The 15,563-nt window shown below is 59.5% G+C and overlaps 2 protein-coding genes across 2 annotated transcripts; one reads left to right on the top strand and one right to left on the bottom strand.

Annotated features, from left to right (window-relative positions):
* Positions 1 to 639: 639 nt before the first annotated feature.
* Positions 640 to 7,922, bottom strand: RRP9 (ribosomal RNA processing 9, U3 small nucleolar RNA binding protein). The gene is made up of 15 exons (XM_028124237.2): positions 7,783 to 7,922; positions 7,413 to 7,495; positions 4,786 to 4,895; positions 4,427 to 4,494; positions 4,302 to 4,343; positions 3,793 to 3,919; positions 3,138 to 3,262; positions 2,963 to 3,055; positions 2,575 to 2,675; positions 2,353 to 2,487; positions 2,214 to 2,276; positions 1,919 to 2,064; positions 1,758 to 1,837; positions 920 to 993; positions 640 to 808 (listed from the first exon to the last, which is right to left on the bottom strand). The coding sequence occupies exons 1-15, from the start codon at positions 7,867 to 7,869 to the stop codon at positions 715 to 717; spliced, it is 1,428 nt and encodes a 475-aa protein (XP_027980038.1). The 5' UTR covers positions 7,870 to 7,922; the 3' UTR covers positions 640 to 714.
* A 1,483-nt stretch (positions 7,923 to 9,405) lies between these two features.
* On the top strand, positions 9,406 to 14,575 carry PARP3 (poly(ADP-ribose) polymerase family member 3). The gene is made up of 10 exons (XM_028124537.1): positions 9,406 to 9,588; positions 10,241 to 10,366; positions 10,599 to 10,787; positions 10,996 to 11,128; positions 11,222 to 11,448; positions 11,708 to 11,854; positions 12,062 to 12,148; positions 12,402 to 12,579; positions 13,812 to 13,967; positions 14,406 to 14,575. The coding sequence occupies exons 1-10, from the start codon at positions 9,406 to 9,408 to the stop codon at positions 14,573 to 14,575; spliced, it is 1,596 nt and encodes a 531-aa protein (XP_027980338.1).
* Positions 14,576 to 15,563: the final 988 nt, after the last annotated feature.

The following is a 15,563-nucleotide window of genomic DNA, read 5'->3' as shown; positions in this document are numbered from 1 at the left end:
CTATTCCCAAGTCGGACACTTGTCCCCAGGTGGTTGGCAGTGCAGTGTCCCCACCTCACCCACCCCCAGCTTCCTGACCTGGCCTGGGTGGGGCAGGTTGGCCTGACTTGCAGGCCTAGCATGTCTTCATTTCACTTCAGTTCTCAGACTCCACAGCCAGCCCAGACACATAATTGGACAGCCATGGCTCCGTAGCTGAGGGGTCAGCAGCTTCCGACCCCTAGCAGCCCAGAGCTGTGGGCAAGGAACTGGACTAATAAGGTTGCAGAAGATACTCAGGACCCAGGAGCTGGCTGAGGTCTCCATCCCCAAGTTCCATGGATAAGAATAAAAAGCCCTCAGCCAGGACGCCTGGGTGGCTCAGTCGTTAAGCGTCTACCTTCAGCCGAGGTCATGATCCCAGGGTCCTGGGATCGAGCCCCGCATCGAGCTCCCTGCTCTGCAGGAAGCCTGCTTTTCCTTCTGCCTGCCACTCCCCCTGCTTGAGTTCTTGCTCTCTGATAAATAAATAAAATCTTAAAAAAAAAAAAAAAGCCCTCAGCGATCGAGACTTGGGGAGCCCTGTCCCTCCCTGGCCTTTTCTAACCCAGAGTTCTGCCATCACCCTCCTTCCCCACCCAAGAAACTGCAAGAGACAAGGCCCAAAAAAGGAGGCTTTTAATACAAAGAGGGCAGGGCCTGGTCTGGGAAGGACTTAAATAAAGGGGAGAAGAGTCAGGAACCGGCAGCTGCGGGCCTGGAGGTCCTATGGAGCGGGATGATGCAGATGGAGTTCCGAGCCTCTTTGATGCGCCACCAGCGGCCGAGCCTGCAGGGGACAAAACAAAAGGAGCAGCTGAGACCAGGCCCAGCCCCCACCACCCCACCCGGGGGCCCAGCCCGCCACTTTCCACCTCACCCCTCCAAGGGTGCCTCCTACCTGTGCTCCTGGCCCACCCCGGCGACCAGGAAATCCCCGGAGCTGGAGAACTTGAGGCTATTGATAAAGCCCACCTGAGAAGAGGGAGAGACGTGGGAAGACGCGAGAACAGATCCCCCCTCCCCCAACACCACAGCCCCAGCTTCACAGCCACCGGCTTGGCCTCAGCAGGCCTGGCTTAAATCCCTGCTCTGCCTCCTGCCACCTGGGTCAGCCCCTGACCCCTCAGGGCTTCAGCCTCCGTACCTGTGAGATGGAGGGAAATAGAGCCAGCCTCACAGTGAGCTTGTGAGGACTTAAGGAGACAGTGTACACCAGGTACGTCCCGTGTATCGGGGGTGGCCAAGGGCCGAGCTCCCGGCTGTGGGGTCCTGGAGACTCCATTTCTGTCACCAAGCCCTGCACTGTCACCAGACGCCACCGACCATCCTACCACTCTCCCCTAAGGTGCCCCATGTCCACGTGCCCTAGCCTGGGGTCAATCCGGCACCAGCCACGCAGAACCCATCACAGCACCAGGCTGCCCATCACCTCCATGCCTCTGCATATGCTGTTCCCTGCCTTGTCGCAGCCTTGTTCCCCCGCACCCAGGACAGGGTGGGGAGGAGAGAAGAGGAAAGCGGAGATGGGGGAAGAAGGGAGGGGAAGGAGGAGGGCTCCAGTCAGGCCCTGTGCTAGGAGCTGGGACTATAAAAAAGAGAAGTCCTCAGATGGCCCTGCCCGGAGGAGCCTCCCTTCTGGCGGGAAAAAAAACAGTAAGGGGCTAAGTCCAGGGGCCACGAGGTCTAGGGCCTCGGGAACGTGGCAAAAACGGGCTGGGTGTTCAAGCCCCACTTACCAGGGGAATGTCACAGAGAGGGTCAAGCCGCCGGAAGCCCTCCCCACACTGCCAGAGCCGCACACAGGAGCTGTGGGAGCCTGGGGCAGGTAGGGAGACAGTGAGCACCCCCGCCCCAGCCCTCCCGCCACCCCCTCCTCTCGGCCTCCAAGGGCGCCCACCTGTGGCCACAAGGTCTGTGTTGAGTAGGGCCGCCACCGACGACACCCAGAAGGGCTGCTCCAGGCCCAGCTCCCCTCGCAGCCCATGGGCCTCACGCTGCAGGGCAAGTGGACGCTTCTTGGAAAGGCCCCACAAGGCCACGGAGCTGTAAACAGAGAAGATCATCGGCGAGGGGCCGGGTAGGGCAGAAACGCCACTTGGCGGAAAGGAATCACACCGCCACATGGGGAGGTTCCAGGAGGTGAGGCCGGGAGCAGCGGCCGTGGTGCGAAGCATGCAAAAGGCAGCTCTTACCCATCATCGGCACCCGACACCATGTGCTCCTCGTTGATAAGCTGGATGCTGTCGATGGAGCCCCTGGCGAAAGGAGCAGTGAGGGGCACGGCCCCTCCCCCAGCCCCCCTCCCCACACCGGCCCGTTAGATAGCCTTACTGGTGGCCGTAGAAGACAAGCTGGGACTCCTCGGGGATCTTCCACACGCGCACTGTGCCGTCCCGGCCCCCGGCCGTCACGCAGCACTCCCGGCTCAGGGCGTCCAGCGCAGCCACGGCATCCTGGTGCCCAAAGCTGGGGGGGGGGGGGGGGGCGGGGGAGGACGGGGTCACATGTGCACTGGCACGCACATCCACACACCCTCTCCCCGCGCACACTCACAGCGTCTCCACGTAGGAGTTCTCCGCCACGTTCCACACCTTCACGGAGCGGTCGTGGGACGTGCTGTAGAGCTGGTGGGTGCCTCTGCGGAACGCCAGACCCTAAGGGTACACGGAGAGGGGGCAACAGGGGACCTGGACTACAGCAGGCGAGACAGAAGTCAGGCCCAGGGAGGACTTCCTGACATCAGGTCCCAACACAGCAGCTGCAGACTTCTGAGCTCAGACCCTCCCAGCTCTCCCCGATCCCTTCACCCCCTTATGTCCTTTACAGGGCCACGCACTGCACCAAAGCGCAGGTTCCCCGAGGATGGCGACCCTCTGCCTCATTCACCCCATCGCCCCAGCCTGGCCCACTTCGTTGCTTGATAAGCGTCCACAGCTCCTACCGACACGGCATCCCGGTGTCCCGTGAAAGTGTACAGGTGCCGGCAGCCCTGGGCCTCCCAGATGAGAATGAGCTTGCTGCGGTCACCCGAGGCCTGTGGGCAAGAAGACAATGGCTGCAGGCAGCCAGCGTGTGCCCCGGCCTCTCACCCGCCCCCGGGGCCAACCCTGCCTTACAAGGTACTTGCCGTCGGAGGAGACGGCCATGCAGAGGATGTGGCTGCTGTGGCCGGGGGGCTGCCCCTCGGCACCCTTCTTGGCCCGTGGGATCACATGAAGCTTCCGTCCACTCTCCACACTCCCTGACACCGGGAAAGACAGAGGCTACTGGGATGGAGGCCAGGACCGGCTGGCGACCCCCCAAGGGCAGCACGGCGCTGTGGAAAGAGTGGCGGCCTCAGGGCCAAAGATCGCGTGCAGCCACTGGGAGCCCCTGTACAACCCCCTCAGGCTCCTCGTCTGTTACATGGTGATGGTAACCCCGAAGGGCAGCCGTGAAGCCCCAAGGAGGACAGGAAGGTGCTTTAGGACCAAGGCTACGAGTTCTTCCAGTTTCTCCTAAGGGTGGATGAAGACAGCACTCAGCTTCCTGGGAGGACCCAGGAAGACCAGGAACGCAATCCCAGGGCTGCACAGAGCCTCAGGGAGCTCACAGCCCCACTCCTAGCCAGAAGCTTCCACTGGCACCCAGAAAACACCTCCTTAGGAGCAAACTTACCTCCAGAAGCTTCCCTCATCCGGCCTCCGTCTGCCCTGACGACTCCCTCCTCCACAGACCAGCCCTCCCGAAAGACCCCCAGGGCTGCGGACCCCCACCCAGGCGCTCACTCACACTTGATAATGCTGCAGTCTTTGGCAGCAGAGAAGATGGCCGCGTCATCGGGGGTGATGACCACGCATGTGATGGAGAGCTGGTGCCCCCGTAAGACTCGGATGTCGGCCGGGGCTGGGGCCTGGATCTGGGCAGGCAGGGCTGGGTCACTGCCACAGGGGGCAAGAAGGGCCCTAGAGACACACACAGACACACACACACACAGAGACACACACACACACACACACACACACACCCCACAGGGGGCAAGAAGGGCCCTAGAGACACAGACACACACACACACACACAGACACAGACACACACAGACACACACACACACCATCCTTTCCCACCACCCTGACTAGGGCTGCAAGGATCAGACCCTCACCTGACCCTGTCTGCCCAAGTGCCCACCATGTTCCAGAGCAAATACCCCATAGCCTGAGTCCCCAGTCAGGCCATCTGCTCACCAACCCATGTGGGACCCATGACAAACTCCCATCTCACACCAAAGTGCCCTGCCTGCTTACCTCCTTTGCCACCGACTTCTGCAGCCTGCCCCGCTGCTCCAGCTGCACAGAGAGGACAGGGGTGAGCTCCCAGGAGCAGGGTCAGCCCTACCCTTCTCTCCCACCACCTTCCCTCCACAACTCACCACGTCCTCCTTCAGGCGTCCAGCCACCTGGTCCTCCTCAAACGCCCGAGCCTCAGCCTTCTCCTCCTCTGTGCAAGCACAGACCAGAGCAGGTCAACCCAGGCCAAGCCTCCACCTCTCCCTTCCCATCCCCACACCACCACCACCTGTGTCCTGGGCCCCAAACGCTCAGGCTGCATCTGCCTCCCTCCCCCAGGAGGCCCGTTAGTCTCCTAGCCACCCTTCCCCAGGGCAGCCAGCACCAGCGGCTCTGGCAGCCCACCAGGCCCCTGCATCAGTCACCCGTCAGGCGGCTGCGGCCGCAGCAGGCACTCGTGGGCACAGGTCTTGCCCCTCTCCTGCCCAGTGCACGGGCTGACCTTGCTGCCTGAGCTGCTCCAGGTAGAGCTTGGCCAAGCGCAGCTTCTTCTCCTGGGCTGTCTCCTCCTGTTCCTCCTCCTCCTCCTCCTCAGTCCTCCTGGGAGGCAGGCTGTGGGGGGGGAAGGGGCTGGCTCTGAGAGGGCTCAGCCCGCTCCCCTGGTCACTGGGACCGTGCCTCCCCGCTGCTTCCCCTGCCACTCACCGCCCGCGTCCCTGCCAGCCTTCAGTGCCAATGATTACCCATGCACACAACCGGAAGACGTGACTTACCAAACTGAAAGGACCCACCCAGTGCCCGACATGAGGGTGAAAAGAGACCCCAAACCCAAAATGATCACTGTGAAATCTCTCAACTCTAGAGGGAAAGAGCAGGTTCTACAGACTGCTGAGAAAAGGTCACATACGCAGGGTCCGGAATCAACAGCAACATTGAAAGCAGGCCGACAAAAGAGCCGCACACACAAAATCCTCAAGGGCAATGTGAACCCCTGGAAGGCCACACCAGTTAAACCATCGACGACCGGTGAAGATACTGTCAAATGTACAAGGCGCCACAGGACTGGTCTTTTCTAAACCTCACTAAAGGATGGCGGGTGTGCTCCCCATACAAGAGGGTGAGCTAAGAATGAGAAAGGGAATAGGAGATCCAACACGGAAAGCTGAAAAGGCAGATCCCAGAACCACCCCCCCGCCCCCAACAGGGGAGCAGCCACCAGCCCAGATCCGAGAGAAGGACCCAAGAGGCATCACTGCCTCACCCTCATTGCCACGGCACTAGCCTCTACCTTGACGACGGGATTCCAGGTGAAACTTTACTGGGTCTTGGCTTGACCTTGTGCTGGTGAAGGTGCTGCTTTCCCTTCCACGCCCCATCCCTGGACCGGCTGGGAGCACTTACTTCACTCAAGACACATCCTACCCAGACTTGCTCTTGGGAGCTAGAGGTAGGTCACAGGAACCGTCCCCTGATCATGTGCCTGAAGATACCTAGTCCCTGTCAAATGCCCCAATTGTTTCCCAAGAGTCATTTATGACTTTGCCCACAATGTCCCCAGAAGGAACCTTGGAAATCCTCAAGGAAGCCAAGGCTAAACCAGGCCCCAGAGACCACTTAGTACCCAGTGCCCAGCCACCCTTCAGCCAACAGGGTTGGTGCCGCCCTTCCTTTATCCAGCTAAGGTTAGAACTTCTCCTCAGTTTACCTAAACTAATCAATTGTTGAGGGGTTCACACATAGGGAATGGAACTCTAAAGAAAAGCAAAGGAAGCATATGCTGTAAGATTCCACTCAGATGATGTTCTGGAAAAGGCAAAACGCTAGGGACAGTAGTTAGCAGGGGCTGGAGGTGGGGAGGCACTGACTACAAAGGAGCAGGGAGAATTCTGGAGCGTGATGAAACCTTTCTACACCTTCATGGTGGTGGCAGTTACACAACTGTATGTGTTTGTCAAAACTCACAAACAGATTATACCTGAATGAGAAAATGAAAAGAAAGAGGACCGGGGAGGGGGGCGCTGCTGAAGGAGAAGGGAAGGAAGGAAGGAAACCAGAGAAATGATTAACTCAAGTCAGAATGCAGAGCTGGGGCTTCTAAGTTTCTGCAGATGGTCTAGTTCCTAACCTAGGTGCTAGGCACACAGAGCTTCATCATTTCACCACTGCTCTCTAGAGTCAAAACACATTTCGTGGACTCCTTCTGTATCTCACACACTCACAACACATTTTTTAAACATTTAAAAGTATTCAGCACAGGGCCAGGCACACACCCACCATAGTGACCTTAAAAGTAAGTATATTAAGTCTTTCTGTGAGCAAGTCAAAACCAGCCATGTGCTCAGTGTTAGAAGCTGAATTTCTGAAGCCAACTCTTAGGGAAGGCCCCAGGAATCCCTGGTAGGACAGCCTCCTTTCCACAGGCTCAGGCCTGACACCCTGTTAGCCTTCTTTGAAGCCCTGCAACATGCCCCACCCCCGGCACCTACAGAATGAGGGAGGTATTCAAAGCCCTCCGCCAAAGCGGCCGACACCTGCCTTTCCATCCTCTCCATTTCCCACTCCCACACATGCAAAGCTCTAGACTTTTCCTGCTCCCTGAATGTCTTCCCTGCCTCTACCTGAGGGATTCCTCCTCATCTCTCCAAGCCCTATTTAAATGTCCCCTCCCCTGTCTCCAGAACACAGAGCTGTAGAATACACATCCCATTGCAACACATTTTGTCTTCACCCGACTGCTCATCTCTGTATTCTCAACAGTAAAGCCAGTGCCTGGCATATATTGAGAGCAACAACTGTGAAATTGCGGGAAAACAGATGAAGAACTAGCAAGCACTTCTTGTATTTCTCTACCCTTACCAGCCGGTCCAGCCTGTGCTCAGGTCCCTGCCATGAACCAGGGACGTCTCACTGGTCTCCCATTGGGACTGGGGGTTCTCCCCACACAGAGACCCTGCAGAGGAGATGAGACTTCTCAATCTCCTCGAGACGAGTCCTACTCATCAGGGTCAGAACTGGAGGAAAGTGCCAAGATCTAAGAGCCAAAAAGGCCAGAGACCTGGGTTCTAGTCCCACTCTGTCCCGACTCACTGAGCCTCACTGTTCCCTTCCCCGAGGTGGAAGAGAACTCACCTCTCACTCTCAGAGTCGCTGGAGATCTCCTCATTCATCTTGCAGCCTCCCTTGGACTTGCCCCGGTCCCCGGCAGAGTCGGCCTGAGAATTAAATAATCCTTTCGTTGGTCAGGGGTCCCAACCATCCCGGCACTGACCAAGCACCCCTTCCGATCTCTCGAGGGTCGCGGGACCAGGAAAGGCGGTGGCCCCCCGGCTCAAATGCAAGGTCTTTCAGGAGTGGGCCCACAGAGAGAGGGACGAAGCTGATTCCAGCTGGGGTCCCGAAAAAAGAGCCGCGGAGGGGCCCGGGGCCCTGGTGTCCCGTATGGGATGACGGTGGTCCCAGTAGCGGGACTGACTCTGGCCCGCAGAAGCTCCGGGCTCACCTTTCGCCGCCGCTTGCCGGAGCCTGCACCGGCCCCGGGCTCCGATGCCGACCTTCCACGCTTTCGAGCCGCAGCGGCCGCCGACATGCTGCCCACAGGGAGCGTAGCTACCACCACGGAGAACTCACGTGGCTACTAAACCCCTGAGCTCTGGCAAGACTCCGCGCCCGGATAGGCTCCCACTGCCCCCGCGGGTCCCGCCTCCCACAGCTCCATTGGGTCCTTCTGTAAGCTCTGTCACGCCCCCCCAGCGCCCATAGGATAAACGCTCGTGGCCACGCCTCCAAGAGTTCCTACTGGCTCGGGCGCCAGGCTCCAGGAGGAAACAAGCCTCTCCCGGCGCTTCCGGCCCAAGGCTAGGGCGCATGCGCCCTGCTGCGGGCTGACGTCCGGGGGCGGGTCGGACCAAAAGGGCCTTCTCTGTGTTTGCGGTCCTTGGACGCCGGGAGGCGTCAGAGATGCAGGGTTCCGTGTCTCGGAGCGTGACTCCTCCCCGTCGGGGGCTGGAGCCAGGGTGAACCATCCTGGCACGAGATAACCCGGAGGAATCTAGGCAGCCCCGAGGAGGGGAGGCAGTGTCTGCACCTGGGCCCAAGGTCACTGGGCAACCGGCTGACACGTATCGCGTGCCTCAGGCCAGACAACCGGCGCTAAGGACACGTCAGTTCCCTGGGCTGCACTGGCTGTATCCCGATCAAGTGTCCACCGGTCCATGGGACAGGCTGTTGGCCTCCGCCTGTCCGGCCTCTGACTCACTTGACTGGTGGCGAGATAACTGGAAAACCACACCCCCACCCCGCGCCGCCCCTGCTCCCATCTCTGGCGTTTGTAGGGAAATCACTCCCCAAGTCCCGTCTAAGGTTACAGAGGGTTGCTAGAGAAGGCCCTAGAACTGGAACTGCTGTGGGGGGTCCTGATACTAGACCCGTGACTGCCATCTCTCTCAGGTCTCTACGTCTCTTAGGTGAGTGCCCTATGGTCCTGCCCACAGCCCTCTGCAGGGCAGGGCAGGACGGGGTGGGACTGGAGCTTGCCTTCTGCAGTTCAAGGCCACGGGTCTCAGACCCTGACTGGCACCCCAAAACTTTTGAACCCCTTAGGAAGGGTTTCTGGGCCAATGGGTCCCAAGTTCTGGAGGGACAGATCTGTCCCAGGAGTGTGGCTCTTGGGAGCTGCTGCCCACTCTCCTCCATAGTTGGGGTGACTCAGCCCAGCAACCATGCCGGGTCCATTTTGAGTCAGCTGAGACGGGGAGGAGCAGGCAGTACCCACAGGGAGGAGGAGCTCAGAAGCAGAAAGAAATTCTCTTTTCACTTTCCCTCCTTCTTCAGGACCCTGGATTGCTAGAGAGGGTAGGGAATCGTTCTTCCTTGACCCGAGGGCAGACTGGACAGGGTCCTGGCCTGGCCCCTGTGAATGGGAAAAGGGAAAGGGGACTGGTGCAGAGGGCTGGTTTTGGTCTGGGTCAGGGAATGGGGAAATGGAGGCAAGGGGAGGCAGTGTGTGTGTGGGGGGGGTGTCACCAAAGGGCAAACCCAGAGTGGGGCAAGTTGGTGCTGTGCCAGTCAGGTGGGATGCAGAGGCCATGAAGCCTGAGGGCCCCCTCTGTGCCCCAGAAGAGCCATGGCTCCAAAGCGCAAGCCGCAGGTGCAATGTGAGGCCCCTGAAAAAAAGAAGGGGCGGCAGGGGGCAGAGGGGGAGGACAGCTTCCGCTCCACCGCCGAGGCCCTCAGAGCTGCGCCCACAGAGAAGCACGTAGTCCGAGTGGACCCAGCATGCCCACTCAGCCACAACCCTGGGACCCAGGTAAGCCGTAGTCCCAATCCTGACTTGGAGTCTACTCCTTCCCGGGTACAAATACACTCAGACCTGCTCCCTACCTCACTGGGGCTTGGCTCTGGGCAGGTAGCTCAGAGTCCCAAGGAAGCTATGTCCCCCCAAGACCCCAAAGGTCAGGTAGGGTTATATCCCATCAGATCCAGGCAGGTCATGTCTGCTCTTCAGACCCCAGGGCAAGCCCCTGAGGTTCTCAGGCCTCCCCCTGCCACACTTAGGGCAGGACTTTGACCCTCTCAGTCTCCCCAGGGCTCACCTATATCCCCTACAGCAGCCCCACAGGGCCATGTCCCCCTGAGATCCCTTGCATGGCAGGGTTGTGTCCCTATGAGATCCCCAGGGCAGAATGAATATCTCCCTCTGATTCCCTGACACAGGGCACAGCCATGGCCTTCCAGAACTTCCCCCAACTGCCTGAGTTTAGTCATGTCCCCTCAGATTGTGTCCCGCAGCGCAGAACCATGACTTCCTCAAGCCTTCCCTGACAGAGCCTCCTCTGATGCCCCCAGTACAGCCTGACTCCTGTCCGCATCAGACCGCTGTCCGTGTGCGGGCGGGTACTCTGTCCCCTCCAAGGGCAGCCCAAGCGGGCCTGCCCTCCGCACGCCCCCTCTGGCCCTAGGTGCATGGAGACTATGCATGCACCCTGAACCAGACCAACATTGGAAGCAACAACAACAAGTTCTACATCATCCAGCTGCTGGAAGAGGGTGACCGCTTTGCCTGCTGGAACCGCTGGGGCCGTGTGGTAAGTGCCACCGCCTTCCCACCCTGTACCCACCTCCTCCCCACCTCTCCCTGCTCGACACATGCGCCCTGCTCGCCAGGGTCCCCACAGCTTACTTGGCTGGTGACTGCACCCCCTCTCTGCCTCTGACTGCCCAGGGTCTCTTGGCACAGGGCCTGGCAGAGTAGAGGCCCGCAAATGCTCACAGCTGCCCGGTGGCAGGCAGCACACCCCTGAAGGCTGTCGGTTGCAGGGAGAGGTGGGCCAGTCAAAGCTCAGCTACTTCAAGCTACTGGAGGATGCAAAGAAGGACTTCGAGAAGAAATTTCGGGACAAGACCAAGAACAGCTGGGTGGAGCGTGACCACTTTGTGGCCCACCCGGGCAAGTACACGCTTATCGAAGTGCAGGGAGACAACGAGGCCCAGGAAGCCGTGGTGAAGGTGATATGGTCGGGAGGGTGGCAGGGCCTGGGACAAGGGAGGGGCCTGGAAGGAGAGACCCAGCCAGTTGGCTCCTGCCACTACCCAGCTGTGTGACCTCAGGCATGGGCCTCCCCTCTCTGGCCTCAATCTGGCCAATCTTTGTCTAAGGCCAGGCTCTGCTCTGGCTGTGCCCAGCTGCTCCCGCCCATGTGCCCTCTACCCCTAGGTGGACAGAGGTCCCGTGAGGGCCGTGGTACAGCGCGTGCAGCCCTGCTCCCTGGACGCTGCCACACAGAAGCTCATCACCAACATCTTCAGCAAGGACATGTTCAAGAATGCCATGACCCTCATGAACCTGGGTGAGGGGAGAGGGGCCAGGCAGGGTGGCGGGGTCCCGGGGGGGAGTGCAGGGCTGTAGGGCTGAGTCTCCCCCACTCTCCCCGCCCCCCCAGATGTGAAGAAGATGCCCCTAGGGAAGCTGAGCAAGCAGCAGATTGCACAGGGCTTCGAGGCTTTGGAGGCCCTGGAGGTGGCGCTGAGAGCCCCCACAGATGGTGGCCCCAGCCTGGAGGCGCTGTCCTCCCGCTTCTACACCGTCATTCCCCACAACTTTGGCCGCAACCGGCCCCCGCCCATCAACTCCCCCGAGCTCCTGCAGGCCAAGAAGGACATGCTGCTGGTGAGGTTTGGCAGGGGGGCAGGCAGCGGGGCAGATGGACCGATGGGGCAAGGGAGATGGGGGACAGATGGCCAGGAAGGCCCAGAGAGGTGGACAGAATGAGTAGCCAGAAGGACAGGGGAGGGAAAGGCCAGACCAGTGGATGGGGTGGGAGTGCAGAGGCGGATGGACAGGTGCGGTGGCCATGGTCCCAGTCGTGTGGAAGGGAGGAGGCTGGGAGTCAAGGGGCCACACAAGCCGCCCGTGCCCATCACTCTAGGTGCTGGCCGACATCGAGCTGGCCCAGACCCTGCAGGCATCCCCCGAGGAGGAGGAGGTGGAGGAGGTGCCACACCCGCTGGACCGAGACTACCAGCTCCTTAAGTGTCAGCTCCAGCTGCTGGACCCAGAGGCGCCCGAGTACAAGGTGGGCCGGTCCCGCAGAGGAACCAGGCTGACAGGAGGCACTGTCCCTCTGCCCACCTGCCCTCCTGGTGTGCAGAAGAATCGCCTGCCCTTGGCCTTCTCTCCCTGTGTCCGTAGGGCCTGAGCAGAGCTCTGGGACTGGAGGCCGCAGTGGGGTTCTGTCCACACATCTCTCACCCTCGGCACCCAGCTTCTGTTTTTCCTGCAGGTGATACACACCTACCTAGAACAGACTGGCAACAGCTACAGGTGCCCGGCTCTTCAACATGTTTGGAAAGTGAACCGAGAAGGGGAGGTGAGGGAGAGTCTCCCCAACCCATTCCCCTCACCACCTGCCCCTTCCGGAGATGACCTTGGCTTATGTGCCTGTCAGCGAGTTGGTTTAACAACTCCTCAGCCTCCCCCAGGCCCAGGTCTTGGGCACGTGTGCGTGAGTGTGTGTGACTGGCCAGAGGGGCCTTTGGCCTTGGTCGCACCCTCTGAACAGCAGGGAGAAACACCTAGCTTGGATAGTATGACCCTCCCTGTCGCCACCTCCTTCCCTGCAGGGAGACAGGTTCCAGGCCCACTCCAAGCTGGGTAATCGGAAGCTACTGTGGCATGGCACCAACGTGGCAGTGGTGGCCGCCATCCTCACCAGTGGGCTCCGCATCATGCCACATTCCGGCGGCCGCGTTGGCAAGGGCATCTACTTCGCCTCAGAGAACAGCAAGTCAGCTGGCTATGGTGAGGTAGCCCGTGGGGCCAAGGCCGGGCCCGGCACGGGACACGAGGGAGGACTGGGCCTCGCGCTTGCCCAACTCGCGGTGAATCCAGGAGAGGAATCCTTGAGTGGCTACTGACCAGAGCACTCAGCGGTGCATCCTGGGGCGGGGGGCGGGGCGGGGGGACTCAGAGGAAGCGCAGCTGGTCAGGGACAGGTCAGAAGCCCCAGGCAACTTCCCTTCCAGGAGACGGTGAAGCAGATAAGAGGAGCGTGCCAGCCAGAGGTGGGGGGGAGGAGGGCTGGTGAAAAAGGAGCCTTGGAGGTCAAGAAGCTAGGAGGTGGCACAAAGCCTGGGAGGCTGCAGCAGGTCAGGCCCCCTGCACACAGCCTGATGATAAAGATCTGAGCAAATGCCTGTTCTGGGCGGGGACTGGGGCCTGGAGCATCAAGGGAGTTTATCCAGAGAGTGATGGGGACCCTAACCAGACTTGTATACAGCAGCATCTCGGTGGCTGCAACCATGGGGAGGGCAGCTGAGGCCAGAGGCACAGGGAAGCCGTGCTCTCACCCAGGCCAGAGGTGATGGGCACCCGGCCCAGGCAGTGGAGGTGGGGGAAGAGAGAATCCATGAGAGGGATGTATGAGAGGTGGGATGGGCAGCTTGTGTGACAGGGTCAGAGGTATCTCTCATGACCCCCAAGTTTCTGTCCAGAGGTGTCCTCACTGAGGAGACCTCCCCAGACGGGGGCCTCAGCCAGCGCATCACTGAAGACCCCCACCACCCACCAAGCCAAGAGAGGCTAGAAGGGACTGATGTTCTAGGATATCTGAGGTTGCCCAAGGCCAAGGGGTCCACCAGGAGGGAAGAGGGGCCTAAGAAGGAGTAGAGGGGGGCTTCGGGAGAGCGAGTTCCAGGGGGTCCCGGGGTATGGGGTGGAGGATGCTGTTGGCAAAATCAGAACAGGCCAGAGAGAAAAGGTGTCTACCCTGGATTTGGTCATTGGGAGCCCATTGCCGACCTTGGAGTGGGGGCAGGGGCTGCAGAGGTCTGCTCTCTGGGGTCCAAGGAATAGGGGAGGGGTGGGAGGGGGCACAGCCAGGACAAGGGGGTGTTTTTAAGGATGCAGGAAGAGGGGGCACTTTTCTGGGCTGGGTCAACAAAGCCAGAGGAAATAATAGTGCAGCAGAGCAGGGGCCAGGGAGTCAGGTAGGAGGCCAGGCTGCTCATGCTGAGCTTCCCTGGGTCCCCCAGTGACTGGCATGTCCTGTGGAGCCCACCAAATTGGCTATATGTTCCTGGGGGAGGTGGCACTGGGCAGAGAGCACCACATCACCATCGATGAGCCCAGCTTGAAACAGCCACCCCCTGGCTTTGACAGTGTCATTGCCCGAGGCCACACAGAGCCTGGTGAGTCCCAAAAAGCTGGATAGGCCTGAGGATAAAGGCCTGGGGCTGAGCTAGGGGACCAGGATGCTTTCAGGGAGGAGGTGGGCAGGGAAGGGGCTGTGGAGAGGGACAGAAAGAAGCAGCCCTCCTTACTAGTCATTTACTTTGTCGTTGACAAACATTTCCTGGTTCAACATCACTCCTGGGCATCCAGGAGGGCTTCAAAGAAAAGGTGTCAATGACTGAGCATTAAAAGATAAGTAGGCATTTCCCAGGCGGAGAAATGGGATGGATATTCCAGGCAGAAGGCCCAGCCTGTGCGGTGGTTTGGAGATTGCGAGCTGGGAATGAGCAGGTGTTCCCCGTGGCAGAAGTGGAGAGTATAGGTGGCAGAACTTACTGGTAAAGCCAAGGATCAGTGACCCTTGATTCACCCATGGCCCTTGCTGTGCCCCGCAGATCCAACCCAGGACACTGAGCTGGAGCTGGATGGCCAGCGAGTGGCGGTGCCCCAGGGCCAGCCTGTGCTCTGTGCAGAGTTCTGCAGCTCCCAGTTCTCCCAGAGCGAGTATCTCATCTACCAGGAGAGCCAATGTCGCCTGCGCTACCTGCTGGAGGTTCACCTCTGAGCTGTCTGCCTACCCCCACCCCTGGGGCTTGCTGGCAGCTAGACCATCAGCCTTAACCTTCCTGCTTATCCGTGGTGCCCCCAAATCTCCCTCTTGTGTCCCAGGCAATGATCCCCCCCTCCAATCTTTGCTAGCCCTGGCATGGCCATGGCCCCAGAGTCTCACCTCCTAAGGTGATGGGCATGAGGGACTGCCATTATTACTGGGGCACAGACAGATAAAGCTGCCTGTTCAAGTTAGAGGAGCACAGGCTGAGAGTGGGTGGGGTCCCACATCCCCCCGGGCTGTCCACCCTGACCCAGACCATCTGTCTGAGAGGTGTGAGTACCAGGTCAGGCTGAACTTCAAGCATATATAGCAAGTTTATTAAATATTGTATCCACTCACTCCCTGGCCTCTGCTTGCCTGTGCTGCAGCTCCTTCCCTCTCGTCAGGGACTCACCAACCACACAGCAGCCCCAGCCCTGCTCTAGGGAGTGAGCACTCACAAGGGTGATGTGGGACACACACACACACACACACACACACACACACACACACACACACACACACACACACACACACACACACCATCGATCTACATCTATGTCTGCAACACCTGCCTCCTGATCATTGAGCCTTCAAAGGGGACTCTCGCCATTTGGGGACCCATGTAGTGATTCTGCCTTTTAGCCCAGACACAGCCCGGCAAATCAAGCATTTCTCATGTCTCGGCACCAAACATCCATATGTATCTTATATGCGACTATTATTAATAAGTTCAGAATATAGCTAAGCGGTACTGTTCTATAATCATGACAGGCATGCCAGCCACCCCCCCAAGTAACCCTGTCCCCAAATGGGGGTGCGGGTGCTAAAGAGCAGGTTTGGGTCCGGTCCGGGGTCACACATTGCATTTAGTTGTCATGCCTCATATGTCTCCTTCAGTCTGCAACTATTCCTCGGCCCTTCTTTCCCCTTCATAACTTTGACATTCTTGATACGGGAG

Source organism: Eumetopias jubatus, unplaced genomic scaffold, assembly GCF_037043125.1.
Source record: "Eumetopias jubatus isolate StellerSeaLion01/CBP00866 unplaced genomic scaffold, mEumJub1_p1.0 scaffold_1, whole genome shotgun sequence".
In the NCBI taxonomy this organism is placed as follows: Eukaryota; Metazoa; Chordata; class Mammalia; order Carnivora; family Otariidae; genus Eumetopias; species Eumetopias jubatus.
This window is presented reverse-complemented; position numbering and strand designations above follow the sequence as displayed.

Coding starts and splice junctions, on each gene's coding strand:
- PARP3 (XM_028124537.1), top strand. CDS start 9,406: ATGGCTCCAAAGCGCAAGCCGCAGGTGCAATGTGAGGCCCCTGAAAAA. Junction 11,129..11,221: donor CATGACCCTCATGAACCTGG/GTGAGGGGAGAG, acceptor CCGCCCCCCCAG/ATGTGAAGAAGATGCCCCTA. Junction 12,580..13,811: donor CAGCAAGTCAGCTGGCTATG/GTGAGGTAGCCC, acceptor TGGGTCCCCCAG/TGACTGGCATGTCCTGTGGA.
- RRP9 (XM_028124237.2), bottom strand. CDS start 7,869: ATGTCGGCGGCCGCTGCGGCTCGAAAGCGTGGAAGGTCGGCATCGGAG. Junction 4,495..4,785: donor GGAGCAGCTCAGGCAGCAAG/GTCAGCCCGTGC, acceptor GTGCTTGCACAG/AGGAGGAGAAGGCTGAGGCT. Junction 1,838..1,918: donor CACAGACCTTGTGGCCACAG/GTGGGCGCCCTT, acceptor TACCTGCCCCAG/GCTCCCACAGCTCCTGTGTG.